This window comes from Pelecanus crispus, chromosome 5 (genome assembly GCF_030463565.1).
Source record: "Pelecanus crispus isolate bPelCri1 chromosome 5, bPelCri1.pri, whole genome shotgun sequence".
Classification (NCBI taxonomy): Eukaryota; Metazoa; Chordata; class Aves; order Pelecaniformes; family Pelecanidae; genus Pelecanus; species Pelecanus crispus.
In genome coordinates this window covers 27,896,983-27,917,959 of record NC_134647.1, presented here as the reverse complement: position 1 = coordinate 27,917,959, position 20,977 = coordinate 27,896,983, and the positions used below count along the sequence as shown (strand labels likewise).

Below are 20,977 nucleotides of genomic sequence, written 5' to 3'. Positions count from 1 at the left end.
CTGATTACAATTCAGTGGTGCAAAGCCAACCTTGTTTAATGCACTGCACCACTGTAAGCAGTTACTTACACCCAGACACAGAAATACATGTGTGAATCCCACAAAGGCTGTCAGTATTAGAAACAACGGGAGTCTGAGAAGTGTGTGGCACTGTCTTGAATTGTTTCTCTGTGTATTTTTTATATTTATCAGGATTTTAGACAGTAGCATTCTTATCTCCAGAAACTACAGTGCACTCAATTTGACTTCCAACACCAGGAAAAGCCCAAATCTGTGTCAGTTTTAAAACAAAAATATATAGCAATACGTATAGAGTAAATAACTCTTCAGAATCACACTTTTTCTGTAAAGAAAAAGGACTGTTTTGTTTAAGACGTGAAGAACCTTAACACTGACAGCAATAGCTGTTCGGAAGACAAAGTCCAGAAGCTTTTCTAGTGTTTCACTGCATGTTTTATTAAATAACCTAAGGACACAACAAATGAACAAATGTACCAAATGAAGACACGGTTTTAAGTTAACACCCAACAGCTATAGAAAACCTCCTATAAATGCACTCCATCAAATTAACATGCTGACACCAACTGCATTTACTTCTCGAGTAAAGGACTTGAAAGCCTATACATCGTCAGCCCCCAGTCCATTCATTCACTAACCTCCCACAAAGTGTAGGTACTTCATGATCTAAAATTAGGCTTATATAAAAAGGAAGCTAAATTTAGCCTCTGTAACAGGAAAATCCTTACGAAGAGTTTGCTTCCTGATCTTGTTCTAAACTTAACCACATTAAAGATGTATTCATATAACGAAATTGCATGTGTACCTTCCCTAACCAAAAGCTGCAGTGTATCAAGAGAGCTTAAAAAAATTTTAAGAATCCACTTTTAGGCCCACTAGCACCAGTGATACCAAGACAACAGTTGCACAGGTCTTCATAATGTCAATACCAATGAACCAGAACTGAGCCCAGTGATAGCAGCAAAACTTTTGGAAATGACCCCCGGTACTGAGCATCAAAGAAAAAGGGGAAAATACAGAGACAATAAGAAGGGGTCCCTTCAATTTAACCTGATTTCTTATCTCAAATAAAAATATCAAGGTGCTCTAAAACATGCAGATTTCCCCAAAACAAGCTCCTTACCCACCTCAAACTCGAATGCCCAACACACACTTCATATCTAACAACCAGAGCAAAGTGGCATTGCCATACTGGGCCAAAATGAAGAATCAGCATCAATACTTGACTTCGTACTAAAAACAGTACAAGGAACTGTAATAATTACATAATCTACTTTTACCAAATTATCTTTAATGGCTGTGATAGTAACTTCATTAAGTGTCAGTAAAGGAAATGAAAAAGCTTAAAGATGAGGTCAGAACATGCACTTTTGGCTGCTTCCTCAGGAGATGCATCAAATATGTTATTTCTGTCTGAGGAACAGCAGACTCCTGAGGGTAGCTGTTATGCAGCCCCAAAAAGAAAAATGAAATCATGATACAAATTTTTCTGTCCACCAAATTAAAAGGAGCATAAGGGGACAACTGCAAGAATAAACTAGTTGATCTTCATCTGAAAATTTCATACTATTGCATGTATAAATGGCATATTATAATAGCAAAATATATTAAAGAAACATAGTCATTATTTTTTTTTGTCCCCAATACTGCAGCAGACACACAGGCATATTATTCCATAAGCTCTGCCAAGTGATGTTTAGTGGCAGCTGAAACAGGGCCAATTCACACTCCCTTCAGAAAAGCATTTAAACACACACACACACAAGTTTTCCTGAAAAAGGTGAGAAAGGTATGGTGTGCTTTTTCTGACTCAGGGCCACAAAGCAGAAAGGCAGTAATTAAAAAGGTAGAAACAAAAGAGGAATGAAGAGAAGTAAGTCCCAGTTAATTAACATAGCTCATACACTTGCCCCTTGCCCAAATAGCCTAGGAAATCTCTGTAAAAAAAGATTCTTTTTCATGGATTTTGTATTCCAGCCTGACTCTGAACAGCCAGCTATGAAAAGAGCCCTCACAGAATTAAATGTCACCCAAAAAGTAGATTTTCATACAGATTAAGGGAAAGTATGATAGAAAACTGTTCTAGGACAAGAAACAAACAAACAAACATAAACAAGTAGCTTTGCAGTATGAGAACATTTGAAGACTGTGAATAAAACTATGCCAGGCAGAAAAGGAAAGACTGACTAACACAGATGAAGAGGAATACTGCTAGCAGTAGGCAGTTTATGTACACCTACCAGGGAGTCAGGGAGTGTTTCTTGTTATGACTACGTTAACTCCATTCAACCTTTGGCCACTAGTAATCAGCTGTAATTGCAAAAGAAACTTTGTCTAAAAATACAAGGAATTATAGGTAAAAGTTTTTAATCTTCCGCTGCATAGAGTAGTAGCTGTAAAAAGGTGTGTCCCAGTATAATGCAGAGCACTAATCCTCCCCACATAGTAGAATACCCTGGAGTAGATAATAACATTCTCTGCAAAGCAAATCCTCTCTTTAGTTATACTCTGGCACGGTTTCCCGATGTTTACATTTATTCAACAAGCCAAAAAATTACTCAAGACTTATTTTTTTCTTTATATTTCATGTTGAGAAGAACAGCAAAGCTCTGAGCACCTGGACCATAATTAAATCTATAATTCATCCAGCAGCATGAAGACTAATACACAAATAAATTAACTCCACCTGCCAGAAGAATTAATAATACCGGGAACAACTTATTGCAGACACCAAAAATGAGAACAGAAAGGTTTTATGGTAAAGCTTCTGTCTTCCAAACTTCACTTAGGAAGAAGATCTTTTCCCCCAAATTTCTATTCCAGTGGTGATCCAGACTCCAACACTAAAACTTTAGAGACTAGAAAAAAAATGGGAGAAACTACTAGCTGACGGATCGAGAGGCCCAATACCCATTAGCACAGTCATCTTGAGTCATGCTACAAGCGGAGCAGGGCTACATCATTAGCACGCTGGGCCAACACTGTTCCTTGCCGGGAGAAAGAGGTGCCCTTGGCCGGCGCCATGCTGCTGGCTCTGGAGCAGAGCTGGGGCACCCCAGAAACATGCTCACTCCTAACGGAGGTTTCAGCCTCTTGGGACCACATGCAGCTGGTGCAATTTCGTACAGCACCCAAGATACTGCAGTTTATACAGCCCGCCCTAGGACAGAAGAGCGCAAAGGTGTGTTTCGCTGTCCTGTTCTGCATACAGACCGGATAAAAGCCAGGGTCTGGCTTGCACCTAGCTTAGAGACTGCAGTTATACACTCCAGCAGTGCCAGGATGACTCACGGCGCTTTGCACTCTTGCCAGCTGACTTTGTACTGAACGGAGATGTTGCATATGGAAAGCACAAGCAGTTGCAGCACAGCATCTCGCAGGCACTGCTCGTCAAGCATGCATTGCTAACGACATCTACTGCAAAACTAACCAGAACTGACCCCGCAGTTTTGTGATCAGCGATCGACTTCGGAAAAAGATCAACAGAATTACTTTCAGAAATAACATTCTGTGTACTGCATAGACTGCTCACTGCACAATTTAGTGTTGCCTTTTTTTTTTCCCTTCAGGCTTCAAAAGTCAATGGTTCTTTCGAAGTTAACAAACCTGGAACGCTTCTGGGCATAAATGGATTTGGACTAAGACCTGGGGCAATACGGTCTCTTGTAATTAACTGTTCTTCTTCACACACTTTCAAGAGGCAGAAAACCAGAGTGATATTTTAGCACTCTTATCTCCCCACCTCCTGAAACTAGCTGCTATCACATTGGTGGGCGTGCATCATCTTTACTGGAAAGTTGCCCAGCCTGGATGGAGGATTTTAGAGGGGAGGTATCCAGCTTATCTCAGGTGTAGGAAGAGGTATACTCACTGTCACTCCTGTCTCCTTACTCCCATGTTCAGAAACAAAAGAGAGTGCAAGCACAGCTGAGTCTTACAGTCCTGCCTGAGTGAAAAGTAGGGAGTAACCATTTACAGCGCAAATTATCAAGCATGGCCTGCTCCTCAGCTAACAACACAGAGCAGCACACAGAGCAATTCAGAGGTGATGCAAACGGCCTAAATAGCATCCAGCAAGATGAGGAGTCACATTCGTTCACTGAATGGCATAATCCTGTACCTAAGCAGGCTGCAGAAGGTACAGGTACCTGTTAGAGGGGAACAACCTGCCAGCACACGGCCCGACCACCCTGCCAGGACTCAGGCTGTTCCAGCCTGCAGCGCCGAACCAGGGAGCTCAACAATGTGATGTGCCCACAGCTACATGAACTGGGCAGGCAAGAAATCCAGAAAGCTGGGTCCCAAGTTCAAAGATTTATTTTTCCAATGTTACGTACAGCCTAGGTATTTGCGAGGACAGGTTAATTTTGGCTTATGATTTCCAGGCTAGCAAAGCGTTGTCTGCCGCAGACTACAGAACTCCCCCCCAAGCTTAAATGAGATAAGGACCTGGGGAATTTGAAATTTTCTAATAAAATCTCAGTGTGAGAGTTAAAATGTCAGCACATTAACTGTTTCACTAGTGATCACCTAGCAGAAGCAGCCAGCAAACACGTTTGACCCATTCCACAACCCCCCACCTAACTCAATCCAGATACGAGTATACAAGGTACAAAATTAACCTCGCTCCATGCAAAGCAGAAGGCGCCACCATACAGATTTAACAAAAAATTTAAAATTTTGCATCAGCTTCTCCAGCATTTGAATTAGGCTGGAGCGCAGTGGCACTCCTGGCCACCGAGACTGGGACGTGGCTGGTGCAGGGCACAGCACGGATGCGCTCCGCAGAGCCTCTCCGCACCCGCTGCCTGAAACAAAGCATGGAGCCAGAAAGCCTCTGCAACCCAAAAAAGAGACAGTTTGTTGCAACCACCAATTCCCCTTAGGAAGGGGATAGAGAGAAACTTTCAGGAGAATCTGAAAACACCTGATAACTGTATTAACAAGCCAACAGTAATATGATTTCTCACTGGTTGTGTGGAAGGGATACAAGGCTAAAGGTGAGGAAACCTTTTCCATCTCTCCAGCCAACACTCACCTAATGGAAAGTGCCTAAAGTAGCAACCCTTTTAACTGTTAAAAAGGAAAAAAAAATGAAACTTTGGGTTTTTTTCTGCTCAACATTCTAATACCTTTTTAAAGAATCTATTACTGAAAACAGCTTTACATATTTGGTAACTACAGCTTCAGTGCTATAAACTTACGGTTCCACAGAAAAAGCGCAAAACATCCCACAGGTGCTTCAACTGGCATCAACTTGCAGAACCAGCTCCTCCTTTTCATCTCCATTAAAACACTACAGAGAACAGTAAGGATCACCATTGCACAACACCAGGCCAAATTAAGTTTATTAGACCTTAAGCAAATAATTATTTCTAGCTTTATTTAGACATTGTGTGTAAAACATAGAAAAATCACACACAAGACAACCAAGTGCAATTCACAGGAAGTAACAGTTCCCAGTTCCTTCTCCCCAGATCAGAATTATTGAAGTCTAACTGAAGGCATGTTCTTACAGAGCTTGCTCTCTGTACAGAAAGAAAAAAAGTGGTAACAAAACATTTATCTGATTAGTACAGCTCACATCTCTCTTTATTTCCTCCATCCCTCACCCTACCTTCACTAATTTCTGGTAAGGCACACTTGTCATTGCATGGGAACTTTGCCCAGAATGCCCTTTATATCTAGGAGAACCACACAGTGCTCAGCCTACAATCATTGTTTTAGTTTCAACAACCGCTACTGTTAGCTTGCCTTCTAACTGATAAGAAATTATTTTGTTTCTTCTATTCCTAAGACAAAAAACCCAAGCAGGCTTAACAAAACCCAAAAACTTAAAATAATGCTAGCTGGCAGCATTACCATGAAAAATAAATAGCCAACCAAATACTTGAAAGAAAAATGCTTTCACCCTATTTGTTCTCAGAGAATCTAGAAAGTAATTGATTTCTCCATGTATTGATCTATTTAAGGTTTGGTACTCTATATCATCAAACAAATCCCTGCTCTCTTACTGCTCTGTTTTGGTGATGTCCCTTTTACTTTAGTAACTTGTTTCTTTTTCAAAAAAAACTGAGTTATGGTGTGTTTGCTCTGGTATAAATAAGTACACCAGCTGTAATTCTGGCTTTCAGTTACTTAAAAAAAAAAAAAAAGGCAAACCAAACTCAAAAAACGAGGTAGCCAGGTTGCATTTCAACTCTTCACACTACCCCAGCGATCCCAGCACTCTCTGGAGGAAGAGCAACATGGAGCTAGGCATTACCTGGCTGTATAAAATTTATATGCATATCATACAAATACCTACGCCAGACAAGCAAACACTTTTGCGGCCATAGCCTGTGCTTCAGATAGTTTATCATGTGAAGATCACCCTCTCAGATTTGATTACTGTTTAATCACGCTTGTAGAATTTTAGATTGTATAGTATTTCTACCTTCTGTGTAAGAAGTTTGTTTAATCACTCCAACTATGCTTAACATGCAGTAGGTTGTGCTCTGTAACTTAGATCACTTAAATTTGCTTCCATGGAAATACAGTGTGTGTTACAGTGTTCATTACAAGTTGATTTTAGTCTCTTAAGACCTCTCTTTGCTTTTGCTTTATAGGCTAGAAATTAAAACAAGTATTTTTTTTTTTCCTCAAGATGTTGAAGTCCGAAACTCTAAACACAAAACTAGGCTTTGGCATAATGGGTTTGGTTCACTGGGCCCTTCAGGTGTCTGTTGAGGGAGGTGTCGCTAAATCTGTCGTGTCCCTTTACAGCTGTAATATCCCACTACAGCTTCTGCCATCGATAGTAATGAAGTAGATAGAGGTATGCCCTGGGTATCTATGAACAAGTTAGGATAAGCACCAGTGTACAATGATAACACAGAGCTCAAGGTCAACTAACCATCCCTGCACCACTTCCCTTGTCCCATGGATCCTCCAGCCTGGATGAGGTCTCTGATGTTGAAATACCAGGGGGAAGGACAAAAGCTAGTTAAAGTATGAGCATACGCCAGGCGGTGACTGCACAGCAGACAAGTCCTTTGTTTGTTAGAAAAGGTGCCTGCACGCGGGGAGGAATCTGGCTGTCCATTGTCTGCTGCAATAGCTGCAGCTTCACAGCAAGAATCACCATCAGCTGAACATATCTCCTATTGCACAGCTACTAATCTATTGTAACACTTTTTTTTCCCCTAAACTCACTCTGCTCAAAGCATTTACAGTCTAAATGCTTTACTTAAATTGCAAACACAAATAGCTTTCTGCTGCTAACCTTCCCTTACAGAAAGGAAAACACCAATGTTTCTTGTTCTCCATTTGTCCAATGGAATCTGACCTGCTGATGCTCTGCTGATTTACTCTGTCTCCAATACTTTGGTGAATTCCATGTCTAGGCTTCAGAGTGAAGGGATAACCTGAGCTCAAACCTAAACTGCCTCATTGCAGCTTCCAGCTCAATGAACTGACCTGGCATGATGGAGAACTCCGGGCTTTCTGCAGCACCCCGTACTGCTAATCCAGTCATGGTGTGGCTTGAGTGTTGGGCATAGCTACCTTTGCTCATGCTATGCTAATCAAGCATCCACAAGTCAGGCTGGCTTCGCACTGAATGCATACCTCAGTTTGCTTCCAGCCCTGCCACTAAAGCTACATGAAGGGTTTCTGGCAAGGGAGGAACCCACCTCAAAGACAATCACATTGTGAATCCTTGAGGCTGGCCTTTAGCTTTGCCGTCTGCTCTTTGCCTTTGTTGGCTACCTTCCCAGCGCCTGCACCCTTCTGCATGCCTCAGAGAGGAACTACTGAAGTTTATAGCAGCATTAACTCATCAGCTGGAAACCTGCCAGCCTGCTTACATTTTCACTACAATCTTCTGAGCTCTGACTCCAGAGGGTGCTTAGAGATAGGATCCATGGTCAGAGGCAGTATGCTATACAACTGTTTTCTAATGTGCTTGGATCCATTTGGGGCGTTGTGCACAGATGCACTAGGGCTTGCGTATCTACTGCAAACTGCCTCTATGAAGCAACAAAAAATGTCCCTTGCTTTTGTTTGTCTCAGTGTTAGAGGTACTTTACGTGCCTGTTGAACAAAAGCAGAGAATCCAAGCACAAGGCACATGAAGCATCAAAAATCAAGATTTACTGCACAACCAGTGCTATTAGTTTCTCACAAAGGTGATATACCTCTGGAGATTTGATGACATATGCCTAGCTTATTTCTAGTTAGCAAAAAGTGACATCTTTGTGCAAGGAAAGTAGGATTGGACCCAAAATGAAAACAAAGCCAAAATGGGAGGGGAAATCAGCAGAAAAATTACTAGACATTTGCTTTTTTTATTGACAACAGGACAAAATCTGTGCGTTTCCAGTGACTTTTTTAATAATTGCTGTTACTGTTGTTGCTTGAAATCATAGAACCTGTATATCTTCCAGGATGACTATACTACAAAACCTTGATTAAATTAGTTTTTAAATGAGGGGAAAACCACTTCCTGATGAGCTTTCCTTTAACGTTGTCATTTAAATCTGGTATCACAGATAGCTTGGTCAAACTGGTCCTCAAGAGGTCACAGTCCATTTCCTGCTTAAAGATAGTGTGACCTGTACCTAAACTTCTCCTGCCAGTTATTTGTCTAAACTTTGTTCTTAAAAACCTCTGGTGATGCAGATCCACCACCTCCTTATGCATACTGTCTTTATAGCAGGTACTCCTCACGTCTAAATTAGGTCTTCGTTATAGCAATTTAACATGCTCTCCATAACCACCAGACAGACAAGCAACAATTGCCTTATTTCCTTTGCAGCAACTTCCTTCTAGATCCAAAGATTATTCTTTCTTTCTTTCCTCTAATCTGTATTCTTTCCAGCCAGCCCACGTCACTTTGCAGTGTTGTGCTTGAAGCTGGATAAGATACTCCAGCTGGCCTTTACTAGTGCTGAACTGAATGGGATGGCTTTATATACCATGTCTTCAACACTTCTCTTTTTTTTTTTTCTTTTTTTAAATACATCCCCCTGTTGTGACTGCTGTTCTATTTATTTCTCTTGCTGTGGCCTCCTATTGTTGATTCCTGGAAAGCACATGATCTTCAGAGCGGCTACACCTTTTCTGAAAAACTGCTCCTCATCTAGTCTTTTTTTCCCCATGGATTTGTGCAGCTGATTATGCCTACTAAAGTGCTGTGCCTTGCAGTTCTCATTATTAAATTACATGCTATTTTTAAGGTCACTTCCTATATTTGCCCACATCACTTTGCATTCTAGTCCTGTCCTCCAATGTGCCTACAACCCCTTCCTCCCTGCTGTTACCTGCAAATGCAATATTTATATGCTCTAGTCCAGCATCCACGTCAATAATGAAAACATCAATTACTAATGACTGCAGGATGGTTGTCTACAGACCCTCTCTACAAATTCTTCCAACCTGAAAGTGACCCACGGGTAACTACAGGTCACCGTGGTGTTTCATCAAGGCAGTCTCTCCCCGCATTTGTTTCTGAAAGTGATGCTTACAACAGTAGTTTCAACACTGTCAACTAAATCTGTATCTGAGTTCCTAAAAGATCTGACCAGTCTGTTTTACAGTAATTGCTATAAAATTAATAACTGCTTCAGCCACAGTTCTGAACTAGATAACAGCACAGTGCACCCTCTGCACAGGGAAAATTAATCCAAATTAATGCAAGCAGGCTAGGACTCGTTTATCACTAGCAGTTACTGGCTCAAAGTAAGGCATCAATTTAAAGTTACAGCATAGTTGCTGGCTAGCTTAATGGTATGCATGTTCCTGTCCTAGATGGCAGCTGGATATCCTTGCTCCTGCCTACTTTGCCCTGAACTCAGAAAACATGCTCAAGGTATTTTTCATGATGTCCGTATTACCTCTTTCGAAATATTCCACATCTACGCAAACCCTAGTTACACCAGCTCCAGGATATCTCCACACATCAGTTCTTTATGAAGTAGTCAACTCATTTTAAATAAAGGATTTAATGTAGTTTAGCTGATTCTTTTATATTTGCACTTTGTTAATTTGAATTAAAAGTAGGTGTCCCAAGTCTGTAAAAGTAAAGATTAAATCGAAGAGGAGTAACTGATACACACAAACAAATCAGTTTGATGGGGAAGCATTCAGTGTGCTAGGACCTTGCCATATATACTGTTTATCACAAACTAAATATGACAGGCTGGCAGTGGTGAGCAATGCACAGTTCGAGTGTAAAAAGAAATATATATATACCGACATGGCATATTTTAATCAGTTTTATCACAGAGCCTGACGGACCTTTGTACAGTTATACAAATGGATATTTGAAAAGCAGATTTGTCCTTAAGTCTAAGGACACATTACTTTGCGGTTTTTACAAATTTTTGCACAACAATGCTTAATGAATTGTTTAAAAAACTGGTCCGGCTCAGGCTCCTCTATTGTTTCCAGATAAAACTTAGACATAATGAGGGTCAGTTCTCTAACACCAGTAGCTGAGTAAAAAGTGTGTGAACTATTTCTACAACTTGAGAGTAGGTAGCCAGCCATGATTTTTTTTTTTTTTTTTTTGACAGTAATGCTAATGAAAACTGGTGAAAGATTTATACGACCTTTTGACTAACACACAGACATTTAAGAGCATGTACACCAGCACTGTGGCCACTGCTTACACAAGTGCCTAAACTGCAAATCTGTAGGCATGAAAACTTACTCCTGTGAGTAGATATGTTGATTTGTGTTGCATAACCCTGTCTTAATTATGCCACTGAGATTACTTGCATGAGAAATTCACTGTGTGGGGGCTGGTAAAAAACCTTGGTTTATAGCTTGCAAGAGGTCGATACTAGCACAGGGGAAAAAAACTTGAGGCATTTTGAGTTAGTGGATCTGTCATCTACTCTGAAAAAGTAATTTAAATATTCTCACAATTCAAAACATTCAGGAGTTACACAATCTTCCACTGTTGCATTTTTTTAATAAAAGCATGTTAAATAACACTGCACTCTAGCTCTACTTAACACTTAAATGTTTTACTGAAATGCCTTTCTAAATTTGTTTCATCCCTACTCCTTAAGCAGTTTCACCGACTACTGGCAAATACGGTAAAAGCCACTCTGCATACATAAAGATGGCAGAATCAGGCTGTTACTACAAATGGACAGAAATACCAAAATACCAGACTTCTGATTGTGTGCTAAATTATACCGCTCCTTCCTACTCCGACCTAGACTATACTCTTCTGGTAAGAAAAAGGGAGGGAAGAAAAAGAATGGAAGAAAACGCTTAGTAGAAATAATTCTAGATGAATCAAGGCTATCACTAGATAAACGTATCTTTAAATCACTGTGAGCCACTGATTTATGCTCAGCAACTAACAATGAAGGAGTTGCTTTAGAAGGAACTGCAGGACTATGTTCAGAGCTGGACAATACTAAAAAGTAGCATTTCAATATTCACTTGAGAGCTACTTCAAACATGTTCTTACAGGAGTTGTGAACCCTCTTCATTGTATTTTTGTATAGGGAAGGAAGCGTTAGAAATAATTGTGTGGGTTTGTGTTCTCAGAACCATTCTGCAAACTTCAGCTTTCTTTTCTTGTAGCATGCATTTATGGCACTCGGTGGTGACAAAGTGCTGGGCAGGGAGAGGCAATAAAAAGTATAATGTAACTACCAGAAGATACATTATCAAGTAGAATTTGGGTGATGTTTTTTAAATTTTGCTCATTCAGTTTCAGCACAGGCATTTCTGCACATACTCCTAATATACTGTCTCTTACATACCTTAATCAACTTCTCCTTCTATATGGAACTATTTAGTGTTCACAGTTGGGGCTTTCACTGCAGAGGTGAAAACAAGCAAAACTGACATCTTTTTTTTTTCCTCAGTGAGACTCAGTATTTATCAATATGAAGACACTTGCCCAATAAGAAATTAACAGAATAAACACAAAACTGGGGGACTGCCATCTGAAAACTCAACAGCTTGACTGGGAAAAAAAAAAAAAAAGTACACGTGAAGACTTGGGCACACATTTATGCTACTGTATAGGGGCCTGGTATTTGCATTCAGAATATTCTTCCTCCTACTGATTTCAAAAAAGCAACAGAACTGATGCCTGGCTTTGACAAAGGAGAGATGGAAACTTATTACATTTGAGAGACAAGGGAATGGATTGACTTATTCATATCCTGGTGTGTCTGACAAAATGCTTTGTGTGAACAATGCCTACTCTGAAGGGAGGGAGGAAAAATCCAGCAGAGTTAGTTTGAATCACCTATTTAAACCGTTTAAGCAAACTTGGATGACTTTTTTTTTTTTCTTTTCTTTTTTTTTTTTTTCCTCCCTGGGGAGCACTATGGAGTAATCACATGAATCCGCTTCACTTACTGACTGGAGTAGTCACCTCCATGGCAGAACTGGAGCAAACCACAGCTGTGCAGTAACATCTTCAACAGGCACAACTGTTTGCAGAGTAAACATTTGCCTATAACCTTACTGTAGATAGAGTATGTTAACAAAAGGAAGGCTTCTACCAGCTTAGCTGTGGCACCTTCCTCGCTAACACAAGGCTGCATTAGCTGAAATCCAGCACTACCTCTGCACGTGGAAGAGCCTGCACCACCAGCACAATTGTTCATTGCTCCTCATTGTTTCAGACAGCTCAATTGAAAGAGCTTAAATTGCTGGTCTGAAGAATACCTTCACAATATTGCTTTAAATACATACTGCAATGCTTCCCCACTGATGGGGTAATAACCACAGTGAGACAGTTACAAACATCTGGATTCATGGGTCCATAACTAAACCAGTAATAGCATTCGTCTGCCAGGGTTTTGCAGGCATTTTTCTTTGTGTCAAACTCCAGACCGTGGGGTTGGGCTGGCAACACTATGCAGCGTAGAATTAGCCCAAGATGTGGCAGTAATGAAAGGGACAAATGCAGTCCTCGGGAAGCAGAAGAATCTTGTATTAAACCAAACCCCTACACGTCTTGCTCCCATTGTGCTCAGTACACATACTTTGGAGTGTTACTCTAAAATAAGCAATTTTAAAATGAACTACTCAAAAATTATCAACCTACTTGCAAGCCTAGGAGAGGCTACAAACAGCAAAATCATCAACCTTTTGTAGTATTGCTCAAGAAATCACGTTAGTATATTATTAGCATACAAGGCCTGAAAATAAATAGTAATTGAGATAGTAATCCCTATTAAGGAAAGTCTTTTCAACCGACCTATCAGGTCAGGCACCCACTAGCTAGAGGATGAGACAGAGCAGGGAGCCTTTGGGATGATCCAAGCAGCTCTCCCTTGGTAAGAATTCCCATTTCCCAGAAGCTGTGAAGGAGGAAAGTTGTCTCTCTGACCAGTGCTCTAAGGCATGTGTTCTGTCTGGCCTTTCTTCTTCTTTTTTTTTTTTTTTTTTTTTGTTAACCACTTGCTTTCGGATGTCTGATCTTTAATTTAACAAAGAAAGGAGATTAAAGCATTAAAGCCAACTGACAGAACAGACTATAAAATGCTTAAATTCTCCCACTTGCATGGGAAAGATGCCCTATCTTAACTCACTTCTTTTTAAACCACATGAATTAAGCTCTGAGTGGATACACCGATTTTGGTGTTTGCTTTCATTTCCCACAAAGTTTAAACCAAACTGGATTTGTTGTAAAATGGGTTGTAAACTATAAACTAAGCTGGCATGGGTGTTACTAAATTTACTTAATACTGGGCTGAACTTCAAAAACTTTCCCAGGAAGACGAACAATGATTAATTTTGGAATGGAAATGAGGAGGAGTGAGGAAAGAAGACAGGGAGTACATGTTTTTGCTATTGTGGATCAGCAGGGCAGCTAGGAACAGCTAAAGGAAGCTGCTATAAATCACGGTACCCCTGGGAACGGCCTCATTTGTGCCAGCCCTAAAATCCAGGAAATACAATAAGCATCAGAGCCGGCTGTGCCCTGCTCCACCTGAGCTGCAGCCTCCAAGTTGGGCAGGTCAGAACAGCAACCTCAGGTATAACCTGAACTACAGAGCCGTGACCTCCGATCTAAACAGTTTTACGCCATGAACTGAAAACAGTTATTCCAGGTATGTCAAACCTATTTAAGAGCATCTCTGCAGCCCAGATTTACCACGCATTACGTGCAAGATCTTTGCAGCGTTTTCCTGAGAACGTATAATGGTGGGGTTTGGCACGCTTCCACACCTTGAAGTACGTATAAGCGCTTGGCCATGGTTTGAAATTGAGCTGCCTAGGAGCAATAGGGCCAAGACCTTTTTAGCTTTGCTTTATGCTATTAAAAGCACAAAAGAAATTAAATACAGCACACTGCACCAAGTAGCACAGCTTTGAGTTAAGCCAGCAAAAGCAAGAAAAACCAGGATCAGATACCTGTGTCCTAAGTTTACCTATCTGGCCTAGCGCTATGGTGCACGTTGGACAGTAACCGACTCATTTCAAGCTCTTCTGTTGGACAGGAGAAAACATGAGGAGAAAACAGTACTTAACTTCCCTCCAACATCTTCAGTGGCTTAAGACCAAATCTAATTTTATTGTTTTCATTGTTCTATCCTTCTTGGAAATCACATCAAAATCACAGGAATTTAGAGTATTACTGTATGTTAAAGAGTAAAGCTATCAGCATAAAGATATTAAGTTTTATACTTGGTACCCCCAAGATGCAGTTTGTATTCACTGCTCACGAACATGACAACGTGATGCATGACAACACGATTTTTCTAACAGTTCATTGTCCAATTAACGGAATCAGAAATCAATCTCTACTGTTGAGACAAGCAAGCAAAAGACTGCTATTTAGACATATTTACTGTGCCTGTCATTCTGCTATCCCAGTGCCTAAAATAGAAGTTAATGTGCAGCCCAGGCCTGCTTAGCACACCCAGGAACGGGGCTCTCTTGGGGCTCTGGCATTTTTATAAAACAGATGTTATAGCAATAGATGTGACTGTGGGAAATTTAACTGCTGAGGAAACCTACACCTCTTTTGCACAAGAATCACAGTGCAACCAGTCAATGTCACTTTAAAGTAGCTAAATCAGCCTCAGATCACTCCGATGGAGCGCCTCCACGTGCAGTCACACTAGCAGGTGAGAAGCGGCAGCAGCCATCAGTGTTTAACACGATATGGGAGAGTTCAACATACTCTTCAGTATTTGTACTGTGTCCTGTTAAAGTAACATTTAATGTTTTATATGTGCCGTTATCATATTTAAAAAATTGCTAATTTTTTATCACTTATGTAACTGAGTAACCAGAAGGACTATCAATGTCCAAGAGCATCGGTTGGCAGTTGTACTCTTGTGAAGCCTGCAACATGTGGACTGCAAATGATAAGGGTGTGCTCTAGAACTGGAGGAGAAACAACTTTGCATGAAGAAATCTCTTTGGGAGAACCTCTGATACAAGGTTTTTATTTTTAAAGCACATGTGAATATGTCCAAGTTATACAGGCTTTTAAATTTTTTTTTAAAAATTCTTTTTCTTTTACAAGAAACGTAGTAAGTAGCTTGTTGCATGACGAGCAACGAAAAGGTGTCATATGCCTGCTGTGTCAGTCTGTTGCCTAATCTGTGCTACTACACCCTAGAAAAAAGCGTGTTACAAGCTTCAACTGCTCTGCACATAACACACAGCTGCATTTACCCCCTGATACCAGAAAGGCTCCTTCTAACAAGTCAATTCCAATGTAATGGTAATCCTTCGGGCACTGAAACTCTGTTCAAACTGTTCATCCTGAAAACCCAGAATTTCTGTTACTGAAGCCAATATCTCTTGTAAATATTTTTTATTTTGCAAAAGGTAAAAACACACTCATCGTACAGTTGCTATTGAGTAAAAGGGTTAAATTCCTCTTAAAAAATACTTATGGGAACAGAAGCACTGACTTCCCCACTGCCAAAAAAATAATCTTTTCCCCTACGTTCTGTAAGAGAGAAACTTGAATAGTTTTAGACACTTTGGCGGGGGTTCATCATTTTCAGCAGCACTCCTGGGCATCTGGTAGTACCAGCTCACAAGAAAAACTCTCTGCAATACTCTTGTGCTAATATGAGAGGAACATGCTTTCCCAAGGAGCTAAATATCAGATGGTATTGGAGAGCGTGCAGGGGGAGGCTTCTCTTTCTAAAAGCCAAGCTGTAACTTGCTGTACCCGAAACTGCTAGAATTATCTTTTTAGCAACTATAAGCAAAGTGTTGGCGTTCCATTTAATTTAAATACTTTCTCCTCTACCATGCCCCTCTTTGAGGGTCCAAGTATTACATGCATGCCCAACACAGAACTAGATCCCAGTAATTTATTAAAAGTTATTTAAAACAGTTTTTTAAAAACATCCCCCCCCCCCCCCAAAAAACCCCGCAAACCCAACAGACACTTGCTCTCTCAACAGTGCTTGCCTCTATTGAAGAGGGAGAGCCACTGACCCTGCATGCAAATACATGAGACAGCCATAGGCAATCTACAGCACAGTCCCCAGGGTAAGACACCTTCACCACAAATCCAATAAAACACAGCTCTGGTTAGTCCTTGCTCTTATGGACCAGCCAGAGAGGAGAACAACTCCCATTTTACTGAATTCGCAAGACCTGCAGCAAATCTTTCCAACTATTCAAAAAGCCAAACAATTCCAACGTAAAATCAGAAAGCACTTCCAGTATTTTTTTAAACGTGTACAAGGCTCGCTGTTACACATGAGCTATTAATCTGAAGATACCTTGCAGTCGGAAATCTTACTGAGATGCATCAAATGAAAACACCATTATTTAAATGTAGCTTTACTGCAAATCTGAACACTGGATGCTAACAGCTAATGAGGATTTTTATGCATCCTTTAAACAAAAGTAAAATATGCAAAAGATTTAAAGAAATTAGCTAGCTATGCTACTATTTAACTTTCCTACAGATCAAGTGCTCCAGTTACTGTCACTTTATATAAGACTAAATCGCTCAGTCTTCCCGGCTTACAATTTCATTTTCTAAAACCTAACAGAAGTGTCTCCCAAGTTGGGAACTTCCTTAAAAATATTCTCTGTCAAGAGACTACAACTTTGACCAACAGACGCATAAATTTAAAGGCAATACTTCAGCTTATCTAACTGTTAGGCAACATACTAAGAGAAAGCATATGAAAATCGCATCTGGTTCTTTACCTTTACTTCAGAATGAAGTGATAACTCTATAAACCTGGCACTCAGAAAGCCAGTTCAAACTACATGCAGACATTAAGTTGAAAGCTTCAGTGTATTTTGAAGTTCATATAATTAATGTTTCACGAAGGCAGTGAGCAGCTATGAAAAACAAACCGAATACACTTTACTATGTACATCAATCACTAATGACTACGCCTCCAACATGCAGACAAAATAGCAAACTTCAATATCAAACGTTCCCTGTGCTTGTTCAATCTGCTGTACGCAATTTTTGTCTAGCAGTCACCAGCCATAAACACTAAGTTTCCCATTTGTTAGCCTGAGCACATTAATCTCCTACCACCGTCCACAATTTAAGAAGCCGTTACATACCTGCAGTTAGGAGGAGGATCAAGGGTTATTTCAGCTAGCTCCTTCTGGATTCTGTTGGTGAAATGAGAACAGACACAAAGCATTTGAGATAGTCTATAGAATAAATCAGGGAATTACACTGCCCTCTACCACCATGCAGTTAAATGCAAGATTGGCTTTGCCTTCAGTAATGCTAACATGGCTGCTTCCTCTTTGTTCTCAGAGGCATAACCCAAATCCCACAGCTGAGAAACTTTGCAGCTTTTTTCCTGCTCCGTGCTGTATGTAAACAGAACGCTTACAACTGAGTTGGGTAGAAATTTCCCACAAGTATTCAGAAAAGTAACTCTTCTTCACATCCGAGCACTTTTTACCAGGGAGATTTTCTTTTCAAGCTAATATGCAAATGAGGCGGGGGGGGGGGGGTTGCACAGGCAGATTTGACAATGACTTTAAACCAGCGCTACAGACCTGTGACTGAGGCTCAAGAAGTGAACTGCGCTGGCAGCAGACACGCTCTTTTCACAATATTTTACCTACTACTTTGCAGTGTGTTTAAAAAGTGGATTTGCAGATCTGCCAGGCTGTCTCTGTTACTAGAATAATGTCTCTGGATCAACTTTGCTTCTCTCCACACCTTCTGCTGCCTTTCCTCCCCCAACCTTATACAGTAGCTGTATTTACATGATAAAAAGTGGTATAATAACTCGAAATATTCTGTGCTTAGCTTTACTCTATTACAGCCACTCCCAAGGTGTGAAGATCCAGCAGAGGAATACCGAAAACTTTTTGTCAATTTAATAGTTTATTCAGATACCTAAGAGGCGTATTTTCAAAAGGCGCACAGTAAATTCCTCTCAAAAATACCAAACAAGACTTCTCTTCAGAAGAGGATCCATACGAGCAAGACCATGAATTTCACGTGAATACCAAGTGTTAAAACATGAGCTAACAGAAACTGCTCCGCACGTCCTTGCACTAGTACCACTAAGTTCAGTCAGACTACCAAACTATTTGAGATGTCCGGAATTAAACTTGCAACAATTAAGTAAAATAAAGGCAAGAGGGGAAAACTCAGTCTCGAAAGCCTGCATCTCAGGCTTTTCAAAAAAGATAAGTAATAACAAATTACAAAGCCTACATAGTAGTTCCAGAACTTTTCTTTCTTCAGCCAATCCTATTTCAAAGGGTTTAACAACCTCAAAAGTCATCAAAGCCACCCAGTCATACTCTGCACCAATTTTAACACATTTCAAAAAGTATTTATTGAATTCAAGTCAAATACAAAATTACTAAAAGTTAGAACTGCAGTATTCACGCTGAATAAGCCAAGCTTGAAGCTACTACAGCTACTCTACAGCTTTTCTTGCTACAGGATATTTGCAAATGTTTGTAAAGAAAAGCACCTCCAGGGAAAGGACTGGAAAGTTACGTTTCATCTCCAAAGACCACTGGAATCAAGGGATTTAAAGTTTGCTTATTTCACACAGCTGAACTTACAGAGAATTATGAGAATGCATGTCTTCAGGGCTGGACTGCCAGTAACTTTACATGCAAATAAAAATGCAACAGATATAACTACACAGGGTTTCTGAAGATTTTGACATTTAAAGGTATAGGCTACCTGTAGAACCCCATGGTTTCAATCTGCAGATCCTAAGGGAGAAAACACACCTAGGTTTCTCCCGGAAGAATTGCAGAATGAACCCATAACTTCAAGGTGTGTTAAGGCTCTCCCGTGCATCGACATGAAAAGCTAGTCATAAGGCCCACAGAAGCTGCTGGGGTTTTGTGACTTCTCTAATTAAAGAGCATTGCTTGTCATCAGTCTGCAGACCATAATAAAATACACCAGGAGGACTCCACCCTATACCAATCAGGCATGGAAACCCAACTCTGAAAAAGATAGCCGAAGCTGACGCTCGCACACGCATTTTCGCAACCACTAAACATATTCAGGTGCCCCCCCCAGCCGTCCTGTAGGTTACCAAGTTCTCAAACAACTCTTCAGAAGACATATGACAAATCTGTGTAATTACGACCCCAGTAAGAAGACCTGGATTAATGAAGATACTGCCTTGGCAGGCTCCGGTACTACAAAAGTTGGTGCTTCACCCTTTTCCACACCGCTTTACGAGAAGAACCCCTCTGCCTTGAAAAGCGCAATGCAAGTACTGCGACTCAAAAGACCGTGCAAAAATACTACAGAATGTTTCACTGCCCCCTTTACCTTTTAGCACTAGTAGATAGCTTAGCAGTAGTTTTGCTGGATAGTTTGGTGTTCTTCTTCTGCTGGGTGGCAGAGGGTTTTCGTTCTTCTTGCTCTTCGGGTTCAGGTGCAGGTGGATCCCTCTGATCGGCATCTGAACTACCACTGCTGGTACTCGGACTTTCATCGTCTGACCTCTGCCTATCACTGGACATCGTGGGGAACTTTTTTGGGGAAGGAGGAGAAAAGAGGCAGAGTTAGTACAGCAGGCAGGACTCTCTCTTGCCATTCCTCAAGTTCCAGAGAACGCTTGAATCGGTGACAACTCCGTTTCACTGAGAAATTAACCAAAATATACTTCTTTGTCTTGTCCCCAAGGGCTGCAGTTTGACAGCTTACAAAGCAATATTTACGCTTCTGAAAATACAGATATTTCCAATTTTTAAACCCACTCGCATTTTTTTCATACTTTAAACAATATGCCAATTGTCGACTTTGTTCTAAGGCATGAGACAGATTTAGCAGGGTACTTAGGCAATGAACATTAATAACTTATGACACATTGTAAATAACAGACCTCACTGAAAATGTTTTTTAAAAAGTCACTAATGCCCTGTAAATATTTACACTGGAGCAGAGCATTTTATTGGGTCCAAACGCCAGATCCCCCCCGCTCCCCCTCTCTCCGAGAAAATAGATTGCCAATAACACTTGGGTTGATTTCAGATGGAAATGTACACTTGCTCTGTGCATTTAAAGGGCTGGGCTGGGGCCGCGGAGGGGGGGGGGGGCCGGGGCTGGGGACGACGACACACGACACGAGGGTTTTTTTTTTGTTGTTGTTGGGGTTTTTTTTAAAAGGGAAAAACCCCAAGATGCATTTAAAGCAACTCGGGCAGCAGCAGCCCCGGTTATTTACATGGCCAGCAGCGAGAACTGCATTTGGCCACCACAGAGCTGCCGGAGGGGGAAGAAGCATAATTCAAACTGCACCTTCTGCACAGCTCTCCCCGCCGCCGCTCCCCGCGCAGCTCCACCAGGCAGACCGACATTTTTCCGCCGACCGGGGGGGGGCGGGGGGAGGAGGGGGCTGCCCCGGCGGCCGGGGGGGGCCGAGGAGGAGCGCGGCGGGGAGCTGCGGCAGGGCTGGAGGCGGCCGCCCGCCCGCCCGGCCGCGCTTTGTGGGGAGAGCCCGGCGCGGCTCGGCTCGGCTCGGCTCGGCTCGGCTCGGCTCGGCGCGGC

At 41.2% G+C, this 20,977-nt stretch overlaps 1 protein-coding gene across 1 annotated transcript in view; it reads right to left on the bottom strand.

Moving 5' to 3' along the window:
- The window catches only part of UBE2E3 (ubiquitin conjugating enzyme E2 E3), a 56,046-nt gene extending 36,096 nt beyond the window's left edge, over positions 1 to 19,950 (bottom strand). Inside the window, exons 1-2 of the mRNA XM_009492987.2 lie at positions 19,757 to 19,950; positions 17,548 to 17,598 (exon numbers count right to left, since the gene is read on the bottom strand). Coding sequence (XP_009491262.1) covers positions 17,548 to 17,598; positions 19,757 to 19,950 — 245 coding nt within the window. The remainder of the gene's footprint in view (positions 1 to 17,547; positions 17,599 to 19,756) is intronic.
- Positions 19,951 to 20,977: the final 1,027 nt, after the last annotated feature.